The sequence below is a fragment of the Ananas comosus genome, linkage group 15 (assembly GCF_001540865.1).
Source record: "Ananas comosus cultivar F153 linkage group 15, ASM154086v1, whole genome shotgun sequence".
Lineage (NCBI taxonomy): Eukaryota > Viridiplantae > Streptophyta > Magnoliopsida > Poales > Bromeliaceae > Ananas > Ananas comosus.
In genome coordinates this window covers 5,259,868-5,278,032 of record NC_033635.1, presented here as the reverse complement: position 1 = coordinate 5,278,032, position 18,165 = coordinate 5,259,868, and the positions used below count along the sequence as shown (strand labels likewise).

Below are 18,165 nucleotides of genomic sequence, written 5' to 3'. Positions count from 1 at the left end.
GTAGTAAAAGTTGAGAATTAAAATGTCATATGTCTCATAGTTCGACCCAGAAATTGCAACTAAAGGGTCACATGCCTCATAGTTCTAGAAAAATTGTAATGCTTTAAAATTTGAGAACCAAATTGTCACTCGTCCTATAGTTTGAGGACCAAAAATATAATTTATGCTTTTAATATTTTATTTTTATTCTAAATGAAGATCGAGTTAAGCATCAATTAGTCTTGTTCAATTGGTAATTTTATTCAAGAAAACAGTATATTAAACTATTTAATAAATTTAAAAATGCCTAATTGTTAAAATTAAAAGTCGGTCAATTATATTTTGGATATTCCAAAAAATTTTAAATGTGAGGTTGAGTGCTCATCAGATGAGACATATCGTATTGAAGTCTAATATTAAACCAAAGTAAAAAAAGTATATAATTTTTCTATACTGTGAATAATTTTGAATTAGCTATCAAACCATTCAAAATTTTGTTTTTACTATCCTACCTTCTTATTTGTTAGTGTTGCGAGGCGAATTCCCTGACCCTTGACCCGGTCAAAGATACTCCTCAGGAAGCGTGTCGGGATAAAAACGGCTTCGGATAGTGACCCTTGAAGTTTGCGCCCTTCGATTGATCAAGCGATTTGGCTGACGAGAGATCGGATCAGCCGAGTTCGAAACCTCTACAGTAAATTCGGTTCAGCTGGATGTGCCGAATGTACGGACCAAACATGAACTAAGGTCGGCCGAAGAGACAAATGACTAGAAAACACAGAAATTGGTCGACTTGAAGAGCCGAATGCCTTTATATTAACTGGTGAAAAATACAGGATTTGAGTGTGTCGGATGGCATGCAGACTCGGTTGATCTACTTAATAAACTACTCATAAGAAGAACAGTAAATACGGGAAAGTAAAAGTTACAAGTAGACTACTCCTAGAAAATGCGAGAAAATGCGAGGAAATAAGAGCGGTCTTTTGTTCGCAGGGAAAAGATCCCTTTTTAGGATGTTATTTTTCTATTTATAGATTGCCCTATTGATCAGTTATTGCCTTTACACGATCGGCCATTACTTCCTAATTTTTCGGACCACTTCTAGCCGAACGGAACCGCTTGCAACTGCTTGCGGTTACTGTAACTTCCTTTAAATTAGGGAGTTTTAGATCCTTCCGATACTCCATATTGCGAATCAATACAATTGAATGAAGTACCAGTGTACCATATGTCCACGCCTTATTGGCTCAACAGTTAGATTTGAGTTAGTCAATGCTGCTTTGACTTCAAAATTTAAATGTGTCGTGTAGATTTACAGATTTTGTTAGAACACTTTACGTAATTATCACAAGTAAATTTATTATAGTAAATAATTAACTTAAATTCCATTAATTTCTCACAAATAGCACGATTATACATGCATAAATATCCGGCACAGCGAAAAATCGATACAATGCTCTCTCATGTCCCCAAGATACATCAGGAACGGCTCAAAATCTGAAATTTTCTGACCGTTGGATGCACAAAATCTTCATAGTCATAAACATAATAATCCTAATCCTAATCTTACTCTGTTTCGGAAAACCTAAAACGGCCCTGCTTTTTTAAACCTTGTCCCTACGTAAGGTTTTATAACGGTCAACAAACTTATATATAGAGAGAGAGAGACTGAGCGAAGCGAACAACTCTGCACTGCTAATCTGCTATTGCGTATGCTACTTGGCTCTTCTTCTCTCTGTTTCGCAGCGTCCTCTTCTTATTTCTTGATTCTTTGATCTCCACTTCGTCACCTAACCTTGAGAAGGAGCTCGATGAAGAAGACGAACGAATACTGCGTAGACATTTACGACAATTCTTTCCGGCGGAGGCTGGCGCGGAGAAAATCGGAGGTGCGACTGGCGGTCTCAGTGATTCGACCTGGGGATCGGCTCCCCGCATACGGGTACGCGGACTGCGAGAAGCTCTTCCCCCTGCCGTCTCACAAGCTGCGCGACCCCGAAGAAGCGGAGATTGAGGTCCTCCGGATGCTCGACACCGTCTCCGGAATGATCCGCAGCGACAGCATTCCGGTCCCCAGAGAAGACATGGTGGACATCGGGTATTGGATCGCGCCCGAAGCAGCAGAGATGGCTGCTGCTGCGCATGTTTACGGTGTAGGCGCCTCCATCGCCGTGCACATACAGCTCTTCCCCCCGGACCTGTCGTCGCGGGCGGTCGAAGAAGAAGACGAGGATGCAGCAGCTGCTAAACCCCTCTCGCAAGAGTTTCAAGAACCGGAGGTCGATGATGACGACGACGACGACGACGACAACGACGACGACGACGGCGACGACGGCGACGATGATGAGCAAGTGCGTGGGTCGAAGCGGCAGCGAGATGATGATGATGATGATGATGATGATGATGAGCAAGTGCGTGGGTCGAAGCGGCAGCGAGCTAGAGTGATCTGAATCGAGGATTTCGAGCCGGGGAAGCCGTACGTTGTGCAAGATATATATATATATATTGATGCATGCATGCTTCCACAGAGCTGTGCTCGCTCTACTGATTCCATCTTTAATTTTTAGGTGGTAGGAGAAGAGATCATGGATTTTTCTATATATATTAATTGTTGTTTAAGGTCCTTTTTGTCCTCCTTTTTTTTTAATCTCTGTTTGTTACTTCTAATATAAACAGCTCTCATTGTTCAGATTTAATTGTTTGAATCAGGATAATATTCTACAATAAAGTTCTTATTCTACAGCTAACTTACATGTTTAAGAGATTTTACTCCGGTAGATTAATCAAATCATTTAGTCAAGATTCAATAGCTCATATCTGAATTTGGTTTATAAATTTTATATGTATATTGAATGGATTTAGCTCGCCAATTATCGTAGGGGAGGCTAATCTTTATTCTGTTAACTAGTCCGATATTTTCAAATTATTATTTTTGAAATCCTTCGAATCTTCTTTTGAATTATTTGATGGAAAACCGAACTTTTAATTAAATTTGAACGTTAGGACCCAACCATACCAGCTGTTGTCTTTTTTTGTTCACATTAGTGGCATTATTGTATCTTATTAGTGAACATTAGTGAATATATTATTACTTAAACATTTGCAATTTCTTTGTGAATTAGATTAAAATATTATCTTCTAAATCATCCGATACTAGGAATTCCCAAGTGTTGTAAACAAGAACTTTTTGTTAAAAATGAGTGCTAAACTTGTTTTTTAGTTTCTTTTTGTATATTAAATTAATAAGTGTATTTGTAGGGGCCCAATGATCCATTGTTTAAATAATCTATTATTTAAATGGACTTATTTTAGATTAAGTGAACCAAATTGAACCACATAGGTTTAATTAAGGATTAGAAGAAAATGGGTTAAAAAGAGAAAAATAGCTTTGTCACTTTTGCTTCTTTTATTTTCTTATTTTGGTGTTTCTCTCGAGAGCAAGAAAGTGTAAAAAAAAAAGTTCAAAAGTCGTTAGAATTTTGCTAGACTTGAGCCTATTAAATTCATACGTAGAAATTTTGCTAGACTTGAGCCTATTAAATTCATACGTAGAGTTGTTTGAAATTATTATTATGAGCCCTCTATTTTTCTATTTTTGTCTTCTATATCCGATGGGTTATCCGTACATTTTTAGCAATTTGATCAGATTGGTCTTACTCCAATCTTATGATAGCATTATTATTTGAACAGAATCGATATGTTTACAAAGCAGTAAAAAACACATAAACAGCAAGCGTCTCACTAAATATAAACATATTTATAACAATCACCAAAGAATGCTAAATTCTACAGAAATAAAACAAAAAAAAACGAAAAAGAAAATTAATCTCTCAAATATGGACCCAAAAAAAAAAAATAAAAAAAACTGTTCTCTGTTTTCCCATCGCCTTAGCTGGGCAACAAATTTTAGGTACTGTGACCCCCTCAACTATAAGTCATTCTAAACTACGCCCCTCAATACTTCTTTTTCATGCAAACATCTTTCACTTGTAAGTTTATTTTTTATTTGAACTATTCCGATTTGTTAATTTCAAAAAAATTTGTTAATATTCCAATGTTATTTGCTACAAAGTTTATTAAAACCATTAAATGTGGTGCAATCTTCAGTGAATTTGATAAAATTCCAAATTATTTTGACTAAAATCACTCAATTCCAAAAAATCAAAAGTTAAAGGGAGTGTCAATCAAGAAAAATGAAGTTAAGGGGGCCATTCGATAACGAAATATAGTTTAGGGGGTCTCCATACATTTTTTTCCCATATCGCACATAAAATCACCCTGCAAAAACTCCTCATCTGTGCATCAATTGGTTCTGAAGCAAGCCTTTGGCAGCCCAGAATCCTTTTTCTGTCGAGAGAAATGTCGCCTCCAAGAGTCATTATGCAATTTATAATGCAATACCTGTTAAGAGCAGAGTTGTTAATTAGATCATAATTTACCAATTGAGAAAATCAGCATAGCGCACATTCCGAGTGTAGATTAAATTTCACCTGATATGAAACTTTCTATGCTTCTGAATAAAATAAGCAACAACATAATCTGCGATATCAACTACTAAAATGTAGGTTTTCCTTACGGCGCTAGGATGGGTTAATTTTGCCCCTGAGTTAAGGGGTAGAGAAGAATTGGTAAATATAATCAACTTAGTTACAGATATTTAGTACTATCGTATGGTATGGGTCACTGTATGATGTTTTCTTTCTATGCTTCAATCTGCATTAAACAATATGTTAGTGACTTTGATGAATGGCTTCAAATATTAACAACTTTGAACTCAAGGCAAGCTTAATCAAAGTAAAATTTCAACTAAAAATAACACTTTAAAAGGTTCTTTGTGATCAAATGTACATCTGGAAGGATGGATCATAGCAAGAATGGAAACCTGCTGGGACAGGGATGGTGAGGATTTATCTCCCGTAGGCAGAAAAGGATGGTAAGAACATACTTATTGAAAGCCCTTACAGTTGTCAGTAACACGACTCTCATGATGCAGCAATTCTGTGTGTAATCTTCAGCCTTTTGGTCTTTCTCTTTTCCTCGTGGCATCTTTCACTTCAATGGAATTGAAGGTCATGCAACAGAATTTCCACTTGCTGCTACTAACTACTTGAGAGCAAAATAAGCCTCTCATTTGTCCAACACGCTTCTCCGACATTGTAGACACATATTCTAGAAATTTTGCTTGCATAGAGAATTGTGGACCCCATAATCTCTTTCACGATTTAAACAACATATTCATTTCTCCAATTTGAATGTTCTTCTCAATCTCTTCTGCAGTATCATCGCTAATCGCCCTTCTTTAACATTTGATCCATAAAAGTAGCAGCAGTAACTCAAGTATTAAGTGTTGATTAAGTGTTGATTGATATCTTAGTTTTACTAAAGTACAAATAGTACTAGATCTAACATTCTTCACGATTCTTAATGCGGATTTCATAGCCAATCTGATTTATCAGTTAAAGACGAATAATAGCAGCACATGACGACTACCTTAGCAACCTCCTTATATGTAACAGCCTAAATAGTCTCACATCGGATGGAAAGGAGGTTCTAACTGAAAATATAAGAGTCTACACACTATAATAATAATAACTAGACATAAGCATTTTAGACCGGTAGTTTGGACCCAACGAGTTATTAGTGCTAGCGGGCTGGATCGTTACAGTTGGCATTAGAGCCGAATACCAGCCGGTTGTTAGAGCTAAGCGCTATATGGGACAAAGTGCTATACCATGGGCTACCTCTTGAACCCACAGAAGCCACCTCTAAAGTCTCGCATTGTCCGGTAATTCTAATCTATATATATGTGTGATTGGGCTTCGGCCTACCGAGAACGTCAGGGTCTCAACGGTGGGAGTCTGTAGTGCCTCAGATACTTCCACATCGGATAGAAAAGGGGTTCTGATTGTGAATATAAGAGGCTACGCACCCTAATAATAATAACTGAGCTTAAGCATTTTGGTCGTGTCATTACATTTATATACACATAAGAGAGTTATGTAGACATGTATATCACGACTACCTTATGTACAGTCTGAAAAGATACAGACGTACTTTCTAACAAATTATGGTTGTGCTGTAAGGTTCAATATATTTGCTTGTTTGTAATCCTCAAAAACTTTGGTAGGTCAATTAACTACTATTGTATAAACAATTTCACCTCTTGAACTTTTCTATTGTATAGACAATTTCACCTCTTCAACTTTTCTGTTGTCATCTTTTTTCTTACATAAAGAAATATACTTAACCAACTCAAAACTTCACAGAGATTTGCCATCTCTAACTTCATCACTAGTATGATCTTCATCAGACAATTTGAAGGGCCTCAACCTTTCTTCAACCACTACTCTATCAATCACAAAAGTTGCTCTCACTGCATAACACTACTCTCTCACACCTGAAAATTGAAATCACCATACCTACTAGATGCATCAATAACAGGATCCCGGGTAACCATCTAAAAGAAGTATTAGAACATCTGAGTGTTCTTCACTTAATGACAAAAGGCATAATTATCATAGTCACAAAATATGAACAGGTACCACACTAGTTTGTTGGTTGAAAGACCCAAGGTTATCAACAAGTGTGCCACTCATTTATTAGTGAAAACACCAAGATCATTAAGAGTCTAATATTTGGTGAAACCCCCAAAATAATCATGAGTTTAACATTTGTTCCTCCTATTAATTCACTCTATTCATTTGTTCTGTAATATTTACTCAAGTTTAGATCTATACAGATTTTTCCAAGCTTTGCTACAAAAATAATAAACATGGTACCTGTATGAACGTGGAAAAGACATCATCTTCTTTTCCCAGCTTTGATAACTCCACGGACCAATCATCCTCCTTAGAAAACACTTTCTTCTGCCTCTCAGCCTCAAGTAAAATGGAGTCACGGTATAAGAACCTCTGCCAGATCCCGCGTACATTTGCCAACATGAACTCTATTTCTGTTTCGTTAATCGCCTGAGTAGACAACACAGTAACCATGATACACAAAGTGCCTTTGTAGTTAGAAGCCACAAGCATAGAGAAATGATGTCAATGATACCCGAAGTATTTTGACTAAGTTTGGAATATCATCTTCTTGTATTCGAACAGCAAAACTCTTGTAGTTGAGCACATTCTCATATGGAAGGAAAATCCCATCCTACAACCAAGGCGAAAAAGAAGGATAAATTGATTATTTTATTTACAAGAAGTCAAGAAGTAAAACAATGAGGACAACCACGAGTGCTCGGCAACCTCACACTTATAGAAACTAAACCTCATTATAAATCTCAAAAATATTGATGTAATGAATTCTATATCCTTTCCCATGTATTATGTACCTCAGTTGAAGACAGCGCAGAAACAAGGAAAGCTTTCTGTACCTGAATTATCACAGGAATACACCCTTGAAGAATACTGTCTTCCATGCGGCCACTCCAACCATCCCCAGGCAAAACCCCACAAAAAAGAGAGCTAGCAATTTCCTCATAATACCTAGAGGATCTTAATGGAGTCACTGTGACATTGGGAGTATGCTGTTTCCCAAGCTCTCCCTTCTTATTAGGTGTGGAACCAAATTCTTTGGCTAGTCTCTGCCTTATACCCATACTATACCTGCCATGATTTTGATAGAAGGAAACAGATATCAAGATTACTTCTCACATGAATTGCATGGTAATAATTTTTGTGCTCAAGTAAAGGGAGATACATACGTTTCTTCTGGCCGACCATTTTCATAGGCAGGTCCTAAATTACCATTGAAATAGAAGAGTGTTGTACGCTCCTTACGGGGCCTGTAAATATTTACCAACCAATACAATATTAGGGGCTTTTACATCAACATCCTGGCCAAATAATCTAGTCAGATATAAATGCCTCTAAAAAAAATCAAAATTTAACATACATCCTGCTCAAAAGTGCAGTTTCTTACAAAAATAAATAAATAAATAAATAAATAAATAAATATCTTATCTAGTTTGGTAGTCGTCAACTGGGGAGAATTCAATTTATTATCAGAAAAAATTTGAGGGACGTTTTGGATACTACAAGAATATACACGCATTGAAAGAACTTTTGGAGGGAACATACAAGAATTTACATTCTGCAGGAATATAGGTGTAAGTACAAAATTTTGCAATGGTATATATGTAAATATTTCTAAAAGACAGCTAGACAGAAAATCCTTTCTACAGTACCTTGCCCACAGTTTTAACCATATGGCACCTGGATCAGGCCTTTTCCACGCTGGAAGCACGATATCCTTCTCAGGGTCAAAGCAAGGATGATCGCCTCTTTTATCTAAAGGAATCTGATCCCAGATATCAGCCCAATAAGCTGTTGTTGAGTGCTTATGTTTTGTGTTTGTGTTTCCCCAATGAACTAGCATCGTGCTGTTCCAAATTTCTTTAGGAGCATAGCAGGCACCTTCATCCCATGAAAAGAACTGACTTAAAATTAAAGAATGATTATTAGAACATCTATTTGAAGAAATAAAACTGTACTCGCTCTATATACATAACATCTGTACAATACCCACCCATATATGGTCTCTTCCAGAAGAACGGTTCCAGTACGGATGCTGCTCAACTATATGATCATAAACCTTCTTGTAGAAATTTAGAGTGAAAAAGCTCCTCAGACCCATGTGTTCCTGAGTCTTAGAGACAGAGAATTTTTTTCATTGTCACACCATTAATTCAACTAAACATTTAAAGAACCAGAAAGGATGCAGTTGTCTGTAAGAAAAAACTTATAAAAGGAAGCATATTGTAGGGAATTAATCATATACCCGCATGGAAAGGTGTGGTGCGTCGTCTGCTCTTGTTATTATGCATGAATCAAGTACAGGTACATAAAAAAAATCAGCTTCCTCACCATTTAATGTTCGGTGAGGACTAGCCAAAATGCTCTCATAGAGTGCCGTCTACAAAATAGACAAGAAGATGAAATTGACAATTTCCTAAAGTTAAATCGCATTTACTCTGCTCAAACCAGTAGCACCTGTGCGCCATATAACTGATCAGTCCAAAAGGTTCTGTTGTTTTCGGTGTATATTCTGTTTACACATTGGAACTTGAAATGTCGGCCCTACAAAAGCCAAGCCATTGAAATGTCATAATCTGTACCAATATGCCTCCAACAAATAAAAGAACCCATGTCCAAAATCTTACTTCTAGAAGGTGACTGTTGAATTCTGGTGGTAGATCATAAACATAAATGAGTGGTCTTCTTTTTTTAACAACAGCTTTCATATTCATAAACCCACCAGCCGAATTTGTTATATCCGGTATATCAACTTTTGATGGTCGAAGCCATGCAGGCCATTCTTGTATGGGTGATGTTGCTGATGGAATGCTGCAGTCTATCCCATAATACCCACTATTACACTAGAAAGAAATAAAGATACATCATTTAGCATGTAATGACATGGGCTAAAACAAATTTACATCTCACACAAAGCAATATACTAGAAAAATGGCCTGATTACTTGACATTTGAGAAAACAACCATAACTAGGCTGGAGAATTTTCAATAAATATAAAAAACTAATGGCAAACTTACACGTTACAATAGTATTGTTCTAGCAATTACACAAACAACTAAAATATCACATAGTGCCCATTTGGAAGGCATGTGTGTTTGTGGTCAAGGTAAGATCTGACTAAAACATTTTGGAAATAATCAATTTAAGTATATGTAAGAAAAAAAAAAAGACTGTTAAAAATAAGAAAGAAATTAAAAGAACTCCTTACACTATATGCCCTGTCTCAAATTGTCAATTCCCACCCTGCACTTCACCACTATCTAGGTCCAAAAGCTGGGATAATTGTAGAATCCCATTGCACAACTTCACGAAATGAGTTGGCGTATCAATGTCTCAACTTCTACCTAATTTGAAACTTAACAGATCAAAAATTAGAAAAAAGAGATCACCTACTTTGCTAAAACTATCAAAATTGATAGTTTATCGAACAAGTGTATCCAATTTATGTGATTTTACTCCATTATATCTAACTTCATTTGTAAACTTATTTCCATAAATTGTTACAGCTGAATTCAACAATCCTCCCAATTTTTTGGACTTATTTGAGACAGTGGCAAAGTCCAAGCTGGAAATTGATGCAATTTACAATGCAGGGGAGTGATTGAGCCATCACCGAAAGTGCAGAGCAGATTTATGTAGTTTAGCTAAAAAAACAAATTGAAGAATCAACAAGGAAAAAATATATATAAAGAACAATGAAGAGCTAAGAACCACTCAAGTTTATTGTACTGCAATTAAGTAGCATAAACTAACATAACACCTAAGTTTCCAATGCGATAAACACTATAATTTAACCATGAAACTGTAAGTAACCAAAAACCTATACTTCTATGTATAGAATTTGATGCCCAAGAACTGAGTACATTCATACATACTTTCCACTTATATCTATTGATATATGCACGACTATACAAAGCATGGTTGTCAAAGCAGTCACAATATGAAGCCTAGGCCCTATAGAATCAGTTAATCTGGTGCAGTCAAGATCACTTCAATAAAAGAGCTCATATATACAAATCTATGTACCATTTACTAGAACACTACACGTACGACAAAATTGCCGGAACAAATATGGCACATCGAACTTCAATCTGCAAACATAGAGAGTGAAATGAATGATGATGAAACATAACAGTCAGAAATGCCTTTCGACTTGATTGTGACACCTGTACTGTTATCTGATGAGAAGGATACACAGCATAAGCAACTATCTTTGATTCTTGGCTTCTCATTTGACATAAAATGCAAAAGGAAGCACCTGCCACATACCTGACAAAACCCACCACGGCAATGTCCATTCCCAGAGCACTGGTTAAGACAGCTGCATACTGAGGGTATCTCACAAAACTGCCCCCATAAACCATCATACTTACAATCACATTCGTCTTTAAATTTCACTTTGGCAGAATATGCATCCTGGGGATCTACATTGCACCAACCAGGCAAACTACCATTGGTTGTGAAAATATTTTCAAAATCAGCTTTTGTCCAGTCAGTTAGTTTAGGGCCACCAGGTTCAGAGGGTGGGCTGAAGCAGATAAATTAAAGAAAATTAGTAGCAAACAAAAAAGTTAATCGCTGAAAAATAAATAAAACAAGTTAATATAAACCAGGTTTACATTATTTTGAATCCACAAGCCTCTGCTACAGGACGGTTTGGATACTTCGTTCCTTGCCCACAAAAACACATTGCTCTAGTTGTGTCACAATAGGCCGGGCATATTGAAACTACCCATGGCCCAAATGGCTGCTCTGGAGACAGTGGAAGATTACAGCCCAACTGCAACACTTCCTCACATCCTTTCCCTATCTCCAAGAATTAATATTAGCATTTTTCATTAGGGTTAGTTGGCTCAATAGAGATAATTGCTAGTAGAGATTCTAGGAACAAGTGGTTTACAATTTGAGCATATGGAGAGAACTACAAGGAAAAACAAAATATTGGATTGGAAAGTGGAAACTCTGTATGAAGATGCATCCACTTTACATTTTATGGTTGAAAAAGGCATACCACTTGAAAAAAAAAGAAAAGAAAAAAGACATCATATATTATGAGGCAAAAAGGTTATTCTACCTATGAGTTCGTATAATTTAATTTGGAGATCTTTTTATTATGAGTTGAATATACAATATGAACAGATGTGCTAGTCTAACAAAAGATTTAGCGAACATTTGTTCTCTAGAAACCTCAAAATTTTATGACAGTCAGTTGTTTCAGGTTTTGGATAACATTGAACATGGGTGGATATTCAAATTTGAAGCCGATCATATAAACTACTACCTAGAGCCTCATAATTCGTTCATTTTTAGGGCATATTGATGCGGGTAAGAGGCCTCCAATGTCCGAACATGAATTTTCTGCAGGCTTCTCTATGGATTTTGCATAAATCAGAATCAATCATCAATTGGACAGTAGTCTGAATCAACTTTTCACTTTTGGAAGTTAATAGTTTTCAGGTGTTGAAGGAGTTAAGTATCTGTCACCACAATTAACAAATGAAAGAAGAAGAGAAACATAGAGAAGGGGAACATCCAATCAAAAGAAACTAGACTAGAACTAAGAAAAAGAGTTGCTGCGGACTGCTTGCTTCAAACCACTCTGCCTCTAAACTGGTGCCGGCCAACCTAAAAGTTCAAAAGATTATATTCAATAACTCGTCAAATGGTCAATTTTTTGGTAGCAGAAGCTTGAAATAGCAGCTCCCTTCATTAACTCAAAACTTCTAGGTAATAGTAAACTTGCTAACTCTTGCTTCAGCACATTCTGTTGACAAAAGCTTGCGACCTTCAGATCTACCCTATAAACAGTATCTGTGCATTCTTTTGTCAGATATAGTGAAATCGATCATATACAAGTCAATTGTCATCTTACATTTCGTAAGAATCAAATCGTAGAATGATACAATCAGGAAAGTACGTCTTTAGTACAAAAAGACCACAGAATCACAGGTAAGAAAGCAAGCACGTATACTGTCACACTATTTTATGGCCATCTATAAGTTGTTTATTGCAGCGTTCTCTTGCCTACAGCCTTTAGCAAATATCTCCAACTCTACATTACAATTCTTATGATGTCAATTACTCTGCATGTCTAGAATGAACTAGTATGAACCAGTACAATTGCCATTGTTCCTCCTCAGGTAAAATGTTTCACTCTTACATTAACCAAAAAGGAGCAATCTAATTGGTTGCTTACTTATGTACTATCAATCATTGTCGCCTAATGTTCATTTAAGAAACTTCCTTGTGTAAGTAAGATTACCGCTAGATCATAGACAAGTTACATTTGCGTGATCATTTGTTGGAACAAGGACAAAATGAAGATTAGAATAAAAGTGGCATTAAATGACCATTACTTCAAACTTGATCCTTCAGCATGATGCCATAAAGAATGTAACAGCTATGACTTACTACTGAATTCTTGAATTCACTACTTCTAAATGTCGTTATTTATTATTGACCTATACTTTTTCATAAAGCTTAAATGGAAATGCAAATTGAAGAAAATTCACTAACCAGCATATCCATGAAAGCACCTGCATTCTCCCAATTCCTGATTGCACACACCCTGTCTGCTGCAATTGTTCACGCAGCTCTTGTCACCTATGTTCTGCGCAGGAAGGAGAAAGTCCATAACAGGCTATACATCGTTATGTGCGAACCATAAACTAAGTGATTGCATCTCTTCCAACTTTTGGACCTTCTTGGGTGCCCAAACAAGTTATGAAGGGGATAATTCATGTTCCCAGGGTGTTTCTGGCGTGCCGGAACAAGTTGCAATCCTCTTCACTTATTTTTCGACATTGTTAAATGCCTTGTGTCAAACCAACTAAAATATGATCCTTGAGTACGGGAGAAGAGATATGCCATATGTCGCATAAGTTATTCTAGCATCTAAACAGGGCCTTAAATGCAATCCGTATTCAACCACAAAGTATCCAAACAACCATTGTTTAATCAGTAATCGCAACAATTCAATATGATCAACTGTTTTTATACCTCAACAACATCAATGGCAGCTGAGACTGCATCACAACCAGAAAGCCACCTTCCGATCTCAGCCTTCCATGGAGCACCACGGTAAATCACTGCACCATAAGAATCGGCTGGAAACTGAGCCTCGAGATCTGGGCCCAACAGCGAATCACCATCCAACCGCTCGATTTTGCAACCCGACGATCCATTCACCGGCGAGCAAGGTTTGCCCCAACCACCACGAAAGAACTGGAGGGAAGAAGAGGAAGAAGGGAACAAAGGGGTGAAGAACACATGAACGGCCGAAACCAACGCCACCAGAGAGCCAACGGTCAACGCCAAAGACCACGAGCATCTCGGCGGTTTGAACGACAACATTACTCCTCAAGAATCCAGATTAGGGAAACCTAGAGATCATGCATTGGTAGCATCCCAAGATTAAACCGCAAAAACCTAAATTTTTACTTGAAACCCGTTGCTAAATCGTCGGAAAAGGAGACAACTTTGAGCTCAAACAAATCACTAATGCCAACGACCTGAGAATCAAAATGATCGATATCATCCCGAGGGTAAATCCTCAAACCCAATTTTGCTCAAAACCCTAACTGCGTATGATTCCGAACGGCCAAATTAGGCTGAATAGTCGGAAAAGGAGTCGACTTTGCACGAAATTTCAACTCAGAAAATCTCCAAAGCCATGATATATGGCAACTAGTACGAATTAAAAACCAAAAAAAGAAAAAAAAAAAAGGACGACCTATTCTTTTACTCAAAAAAGCCCATCTGGATATGATTCGGAATCGCTTTGCCTGAATCATCAGAAAAGGAATCAACTTTTGAACGATATTTGATGTCAAACAGATGATTAAAGACGCAAAATTAAAAAACCAACCTCTGAGTATAAAATTGAGAAGGATTTGGAACCCGAGTTGATTTCGGTGGATCTTTTGCGGCGGCGAATCTGAGAGGGAATGGGAAAAAGGTGGCGGTGAAGATGTTCGGAAAATGCGAGTGCGCGAGGAGACGAAACATATAAAATCACGAAAATGACACCAAAAAACAAAAAAAACCTTTTTTTTCAGTAATTTTATTAAAATTTTTAATTTACAAAATAATACTTTTAAATTTTTATTTCTATTCACCACCTTCAAAAAAACGGTGAACAGTTCACCGTTTTCATATTATTATTTTTTTTATGAGTTGTGAGTATTTTTTGAAATTGTTAAAATTATATGAGAATTATTAAATTTTTATTTATGAATAAAATTATATGAATAGCATGCTAGTATTACACGTGATTTGTTCATATAATTATGTAGTTGTTAAGATTATATATGCAAATAGAAAGAAATAATAAATCATTCACCATTTTATACTTTAAGAGAAAGACAGTGAATTATTTATTGCCTATAATATAATAAAAAAGAAATCTAAATTTTATTAAACATGATAAATAATTGACCATACCCCGTTGATAATGAATACAATAAAATAGAATTATTTGAACAAATAAATATTTAACAAAATTATTTGATCAATTATAATTTTTTAAAAGGTTAAAATAAAAAAAAGTCCTTTTGTTACTTTCTTTATGAGAGAAGAGTTAAGGAAACGCCACCACTCGTCACATGTTCGAATGGACTCCCGCTTTGCAAGTGCCGGGCACCTGCACTGCATGTCGTTGAGTTTTTGTCCAGCAACAATTTTATTTAAGTTCACTTGTCAGTTTTTAAGTCGTCAGATCGTATTAAAATTTATAAAGTATAAATAAAAGAGATATAATAGAATGTACCGTTAATAATATTGTACAGTTTTTGAGACGATTCAACGATTAAAATATCACAAGCTCAAATACTTCTATTTAAAGACATTGGAGCTCAAATCATTTTATTATAGAGTAATGCTTTTATTTTTTTTTTTTTTCGTTACCATTAATTCATTCCTATTCAACGGCTCAGATTTAATTTTTTTTTAAATTGTAACCTGCAATAGTAGGTCACTTTGGGAGAGGTACTGGTTACCAGGTACCTAAAAAAAAAATATTTTTGTCTTTTAATATATGAATAATTTAATCATTTTACCTCTACTATATTATCAAAAATTTTTATTCTCTCTTTGTTTTCTTTTTCTCTCTGTATCTTTCCTCTTCTCTCTTTGTTTTCTTTTTTCTCTCTATCTTTCCTCTCATATTTTTAAATTCTGAATCTGAATTTAAAGTTTAATATTATATTCAAATTTACATTTTAAAATTTTAAATTTAATATAAAATATTTTGAAATATGGTAAAGCGAAATAATTATTTCAGGTCCCGGTCTTCGGGTTGGTTTTGGGTTTTGAAAAATTAGTCATATTCAGGTTTGGATATGGATTTTTGAAATTCGTCGTGTTAGAAAATAGGTTTTGCGATTGTTAGTCGGATTCGAATTCAAATTCCTAACCATTTTTTTCCTTAATCCTATTTTTTTAATTTTATAATTAAAATTATGTTTAAAATATTTATTAGCTCTAACAGCTACAATGTCATTCTATTTAAAATGTTTATTACCTTTAACAGTTCCAAATTATTCTTAATCTTATTCATTTCAATAGATTAAAATCATATCCTTAATAGAATAGGTTAAGGCCTGATCAGTCAAATCAGTTGAATCAATCGGTTCAATCTAGTTTTAAATCATTGATGCTAATTTAATTAAAATGAATAATAAAAGTTAAGAAGCTAATTGTGAACAAAAAGGTAAGGAACTAAAATTTAAAAAATCAACTAAAAGCTGAAAAATTTTAAAGGTAAGAGTCAAAATTAATTTAATAAATCAAATTAATTAGACCGATCAAATTGATAAAATATACAAATAGCCTAGATCTGTTCAATATAAATTTATTTAATTTATCTACATTTCTAATTTTGTTTACTCTAGTAAAAATCTATGGTGAAGATTTATTATAAGCTTAAAATTTAAATTTTACGGTCTAATTTATTTATTGGTAAGTTTAAATTACACTATACTATTAAGATTTCTTGGAGGTTTCTGTATACTTTTTAGATTCTAAACTTCGAATTTATTTTATTTTCAACTTATATTTTAAATTACAATATATGATTTTATTATTTAAAAGATCAATTTTTACTATTAAAATTTGAATTAATTTTGTCCATACAATTCTATTCTAAGAATAAATTTGAATTATACTCTGTATTTCTAATCAATTATCCACATTAAATTTTTAAATAGTGATAAAGAATTAAGATCTAAATTAGAAAAATTCTTAAATTTTTTTAAACATATTAAATATGTTGAATTTAAATATTTGCCCACATTCAATTTTTTAAAATTAGTGATACAAAATTTATGTCTAAGATGAATTCATAATTTTGTTAAATATATTAAACTAGTGTAGGAACCCGCGCGATGTGACGGATATAATCATATTTGATTAAATTTAATAATATAAAAAATACTTTAAAATTTTTTGAAATAAAATTAAAATTCAATGAAAAACAACGACAGAGATAAAAAAAATTATAGGAGAAAAAATTTATTACATAGAATTCGGACGCTTTTTGTATCCTCATTTAGGGCATTCCCTACTAACACCGACGATTTCGTGAAGTATTACTGTCACGCCCCGGGCCTAGCGGAAGCCCGCCGGCGCGTGCAGAGACCCGCCGTGTACACTAAACAACTACAATACACACAAGGCGTCTACTAAAGCAAGAAATGAACATAGTAAAGACCTAGTAAGGCTATAAGAGCGAGTGCTATAAAATCACTAATGTTCTATCACAAGAGATCCACAAAAAGATACAAAATGTATACAGCTAAATCCAAAAGTCTAACATAATTTCTAAACCAAAATACATAATACATCTTTCTATAAAGCGCAAAAAGAAAGATGATATCGGGTCCCTCTAAAAGAACTCCGTAGGGCTCTAGCTAGTCGCTAACCCTTGCCACAATCCCTAGCCACTCCCGATGCGGTTGGCTCTGAAACAAACAACAAACAGAGGGTGTGAAAATTATTAAAAATAGTTCCCAGTGGGCAAGTCGCCGACCTCAGCGAAATACTCCACTAGGCTAACATAGGCATGCTATAAGGGAAATAATTAAGCAATTATATAAAAAGCAAGTATTTAAACAAGATTAAACATGGTCATGCCTCTACAACAAATTTAACTATCATGTATATGATGTTCTACTTTCACTTGATTAACTATATGTCAATGTTGATTAACATGCATAATAAAATGTATGCCAATATCCATTTACATGCATATTCATAATATTCATAATGCTACAAAGAATGATTATGTCTTTCATTATTATTCTATCCATGTATTATGCCAATCATTATGTTATTTTAATATTTTATACGAAAACTTGTCATATGGTTTAGAAATAATTTCATCATTACGAGTTTGAGAGACGCTAATTTCATGAGTGTCCCTCTAAACTTGAAAATATTATTAATGCCTCTCTAAAAACAAAAAATATTCCCGAGATACCCTTTAACATTCCTCAAAAAGTCATCCATTATTCTACAAATACCATTTTTAACCCTGGCACTAATTTTACTAAGTGTAATAATTTAAGATTTTATATGATCAATTCTTAATTCTTAACATTTGAATCATATAATAATTTAACATTCTCTTTAAAATCTTGCAATTAAAGATAT

General features: G+C 34.8%; 1 protein-coding gene across 7 annotated transcripts; it reads right to left on the bottom strand.

The window, feature by feature from the left end:
- LOC109721384 (probable glucuronoxylan glucuronosyltransferase F8H) lies at window positions 3,696–14,494 on the bottom strand. 7 transcript variants are annotated; one of them, XM_020248975.1, is made up of 16 exons: window positions 14,384–14,494; window positions 14,249–14,300; window positions 13,516–14,027; window positions 13,033–13,126; window positions 11,136–11,322; window positions 10,786–11,044; window positions 9,143–9,358; window positions 8,973–9,059; window positions 8,761–8,895; window positions 8,509–8,628; window positions 8,168–8,415; window positions 7,685–7,765; window positions 7,313–7,586; window positions 7,033–7,131; window positions 6,759–6,947; window positions 3,696–4,380 (listed from the first exon to the last, which is right to left on the bottom strand). In XM_020248975.1, exons 3-16 carry the CDS (start codon window positions 13,867–13,869, stop codon window positions 4,282–4,284), a joined length of 2,442 nt encoding a protein of 813 aa, XP_020104564.1. In that variant the 5' UTR covers window positions 13,870–14,027; window positions 14,249–14,300; window positions 14,384–14,494; the 3' UTR covers window positions 3,696–4,281. The 7 variants fall into 7 exon arrangements, with proteins under 7 accessions (XP_020104564.1, XP_020104563.1, XP_020104567.1 ...); XM_020248974.1 differs by having other exon boundaries at window positions 13,516–14,300; XM_020248978.1 differs by having other exon boundaries at window positions 7,355–7,586; window positions 13,516–14,300.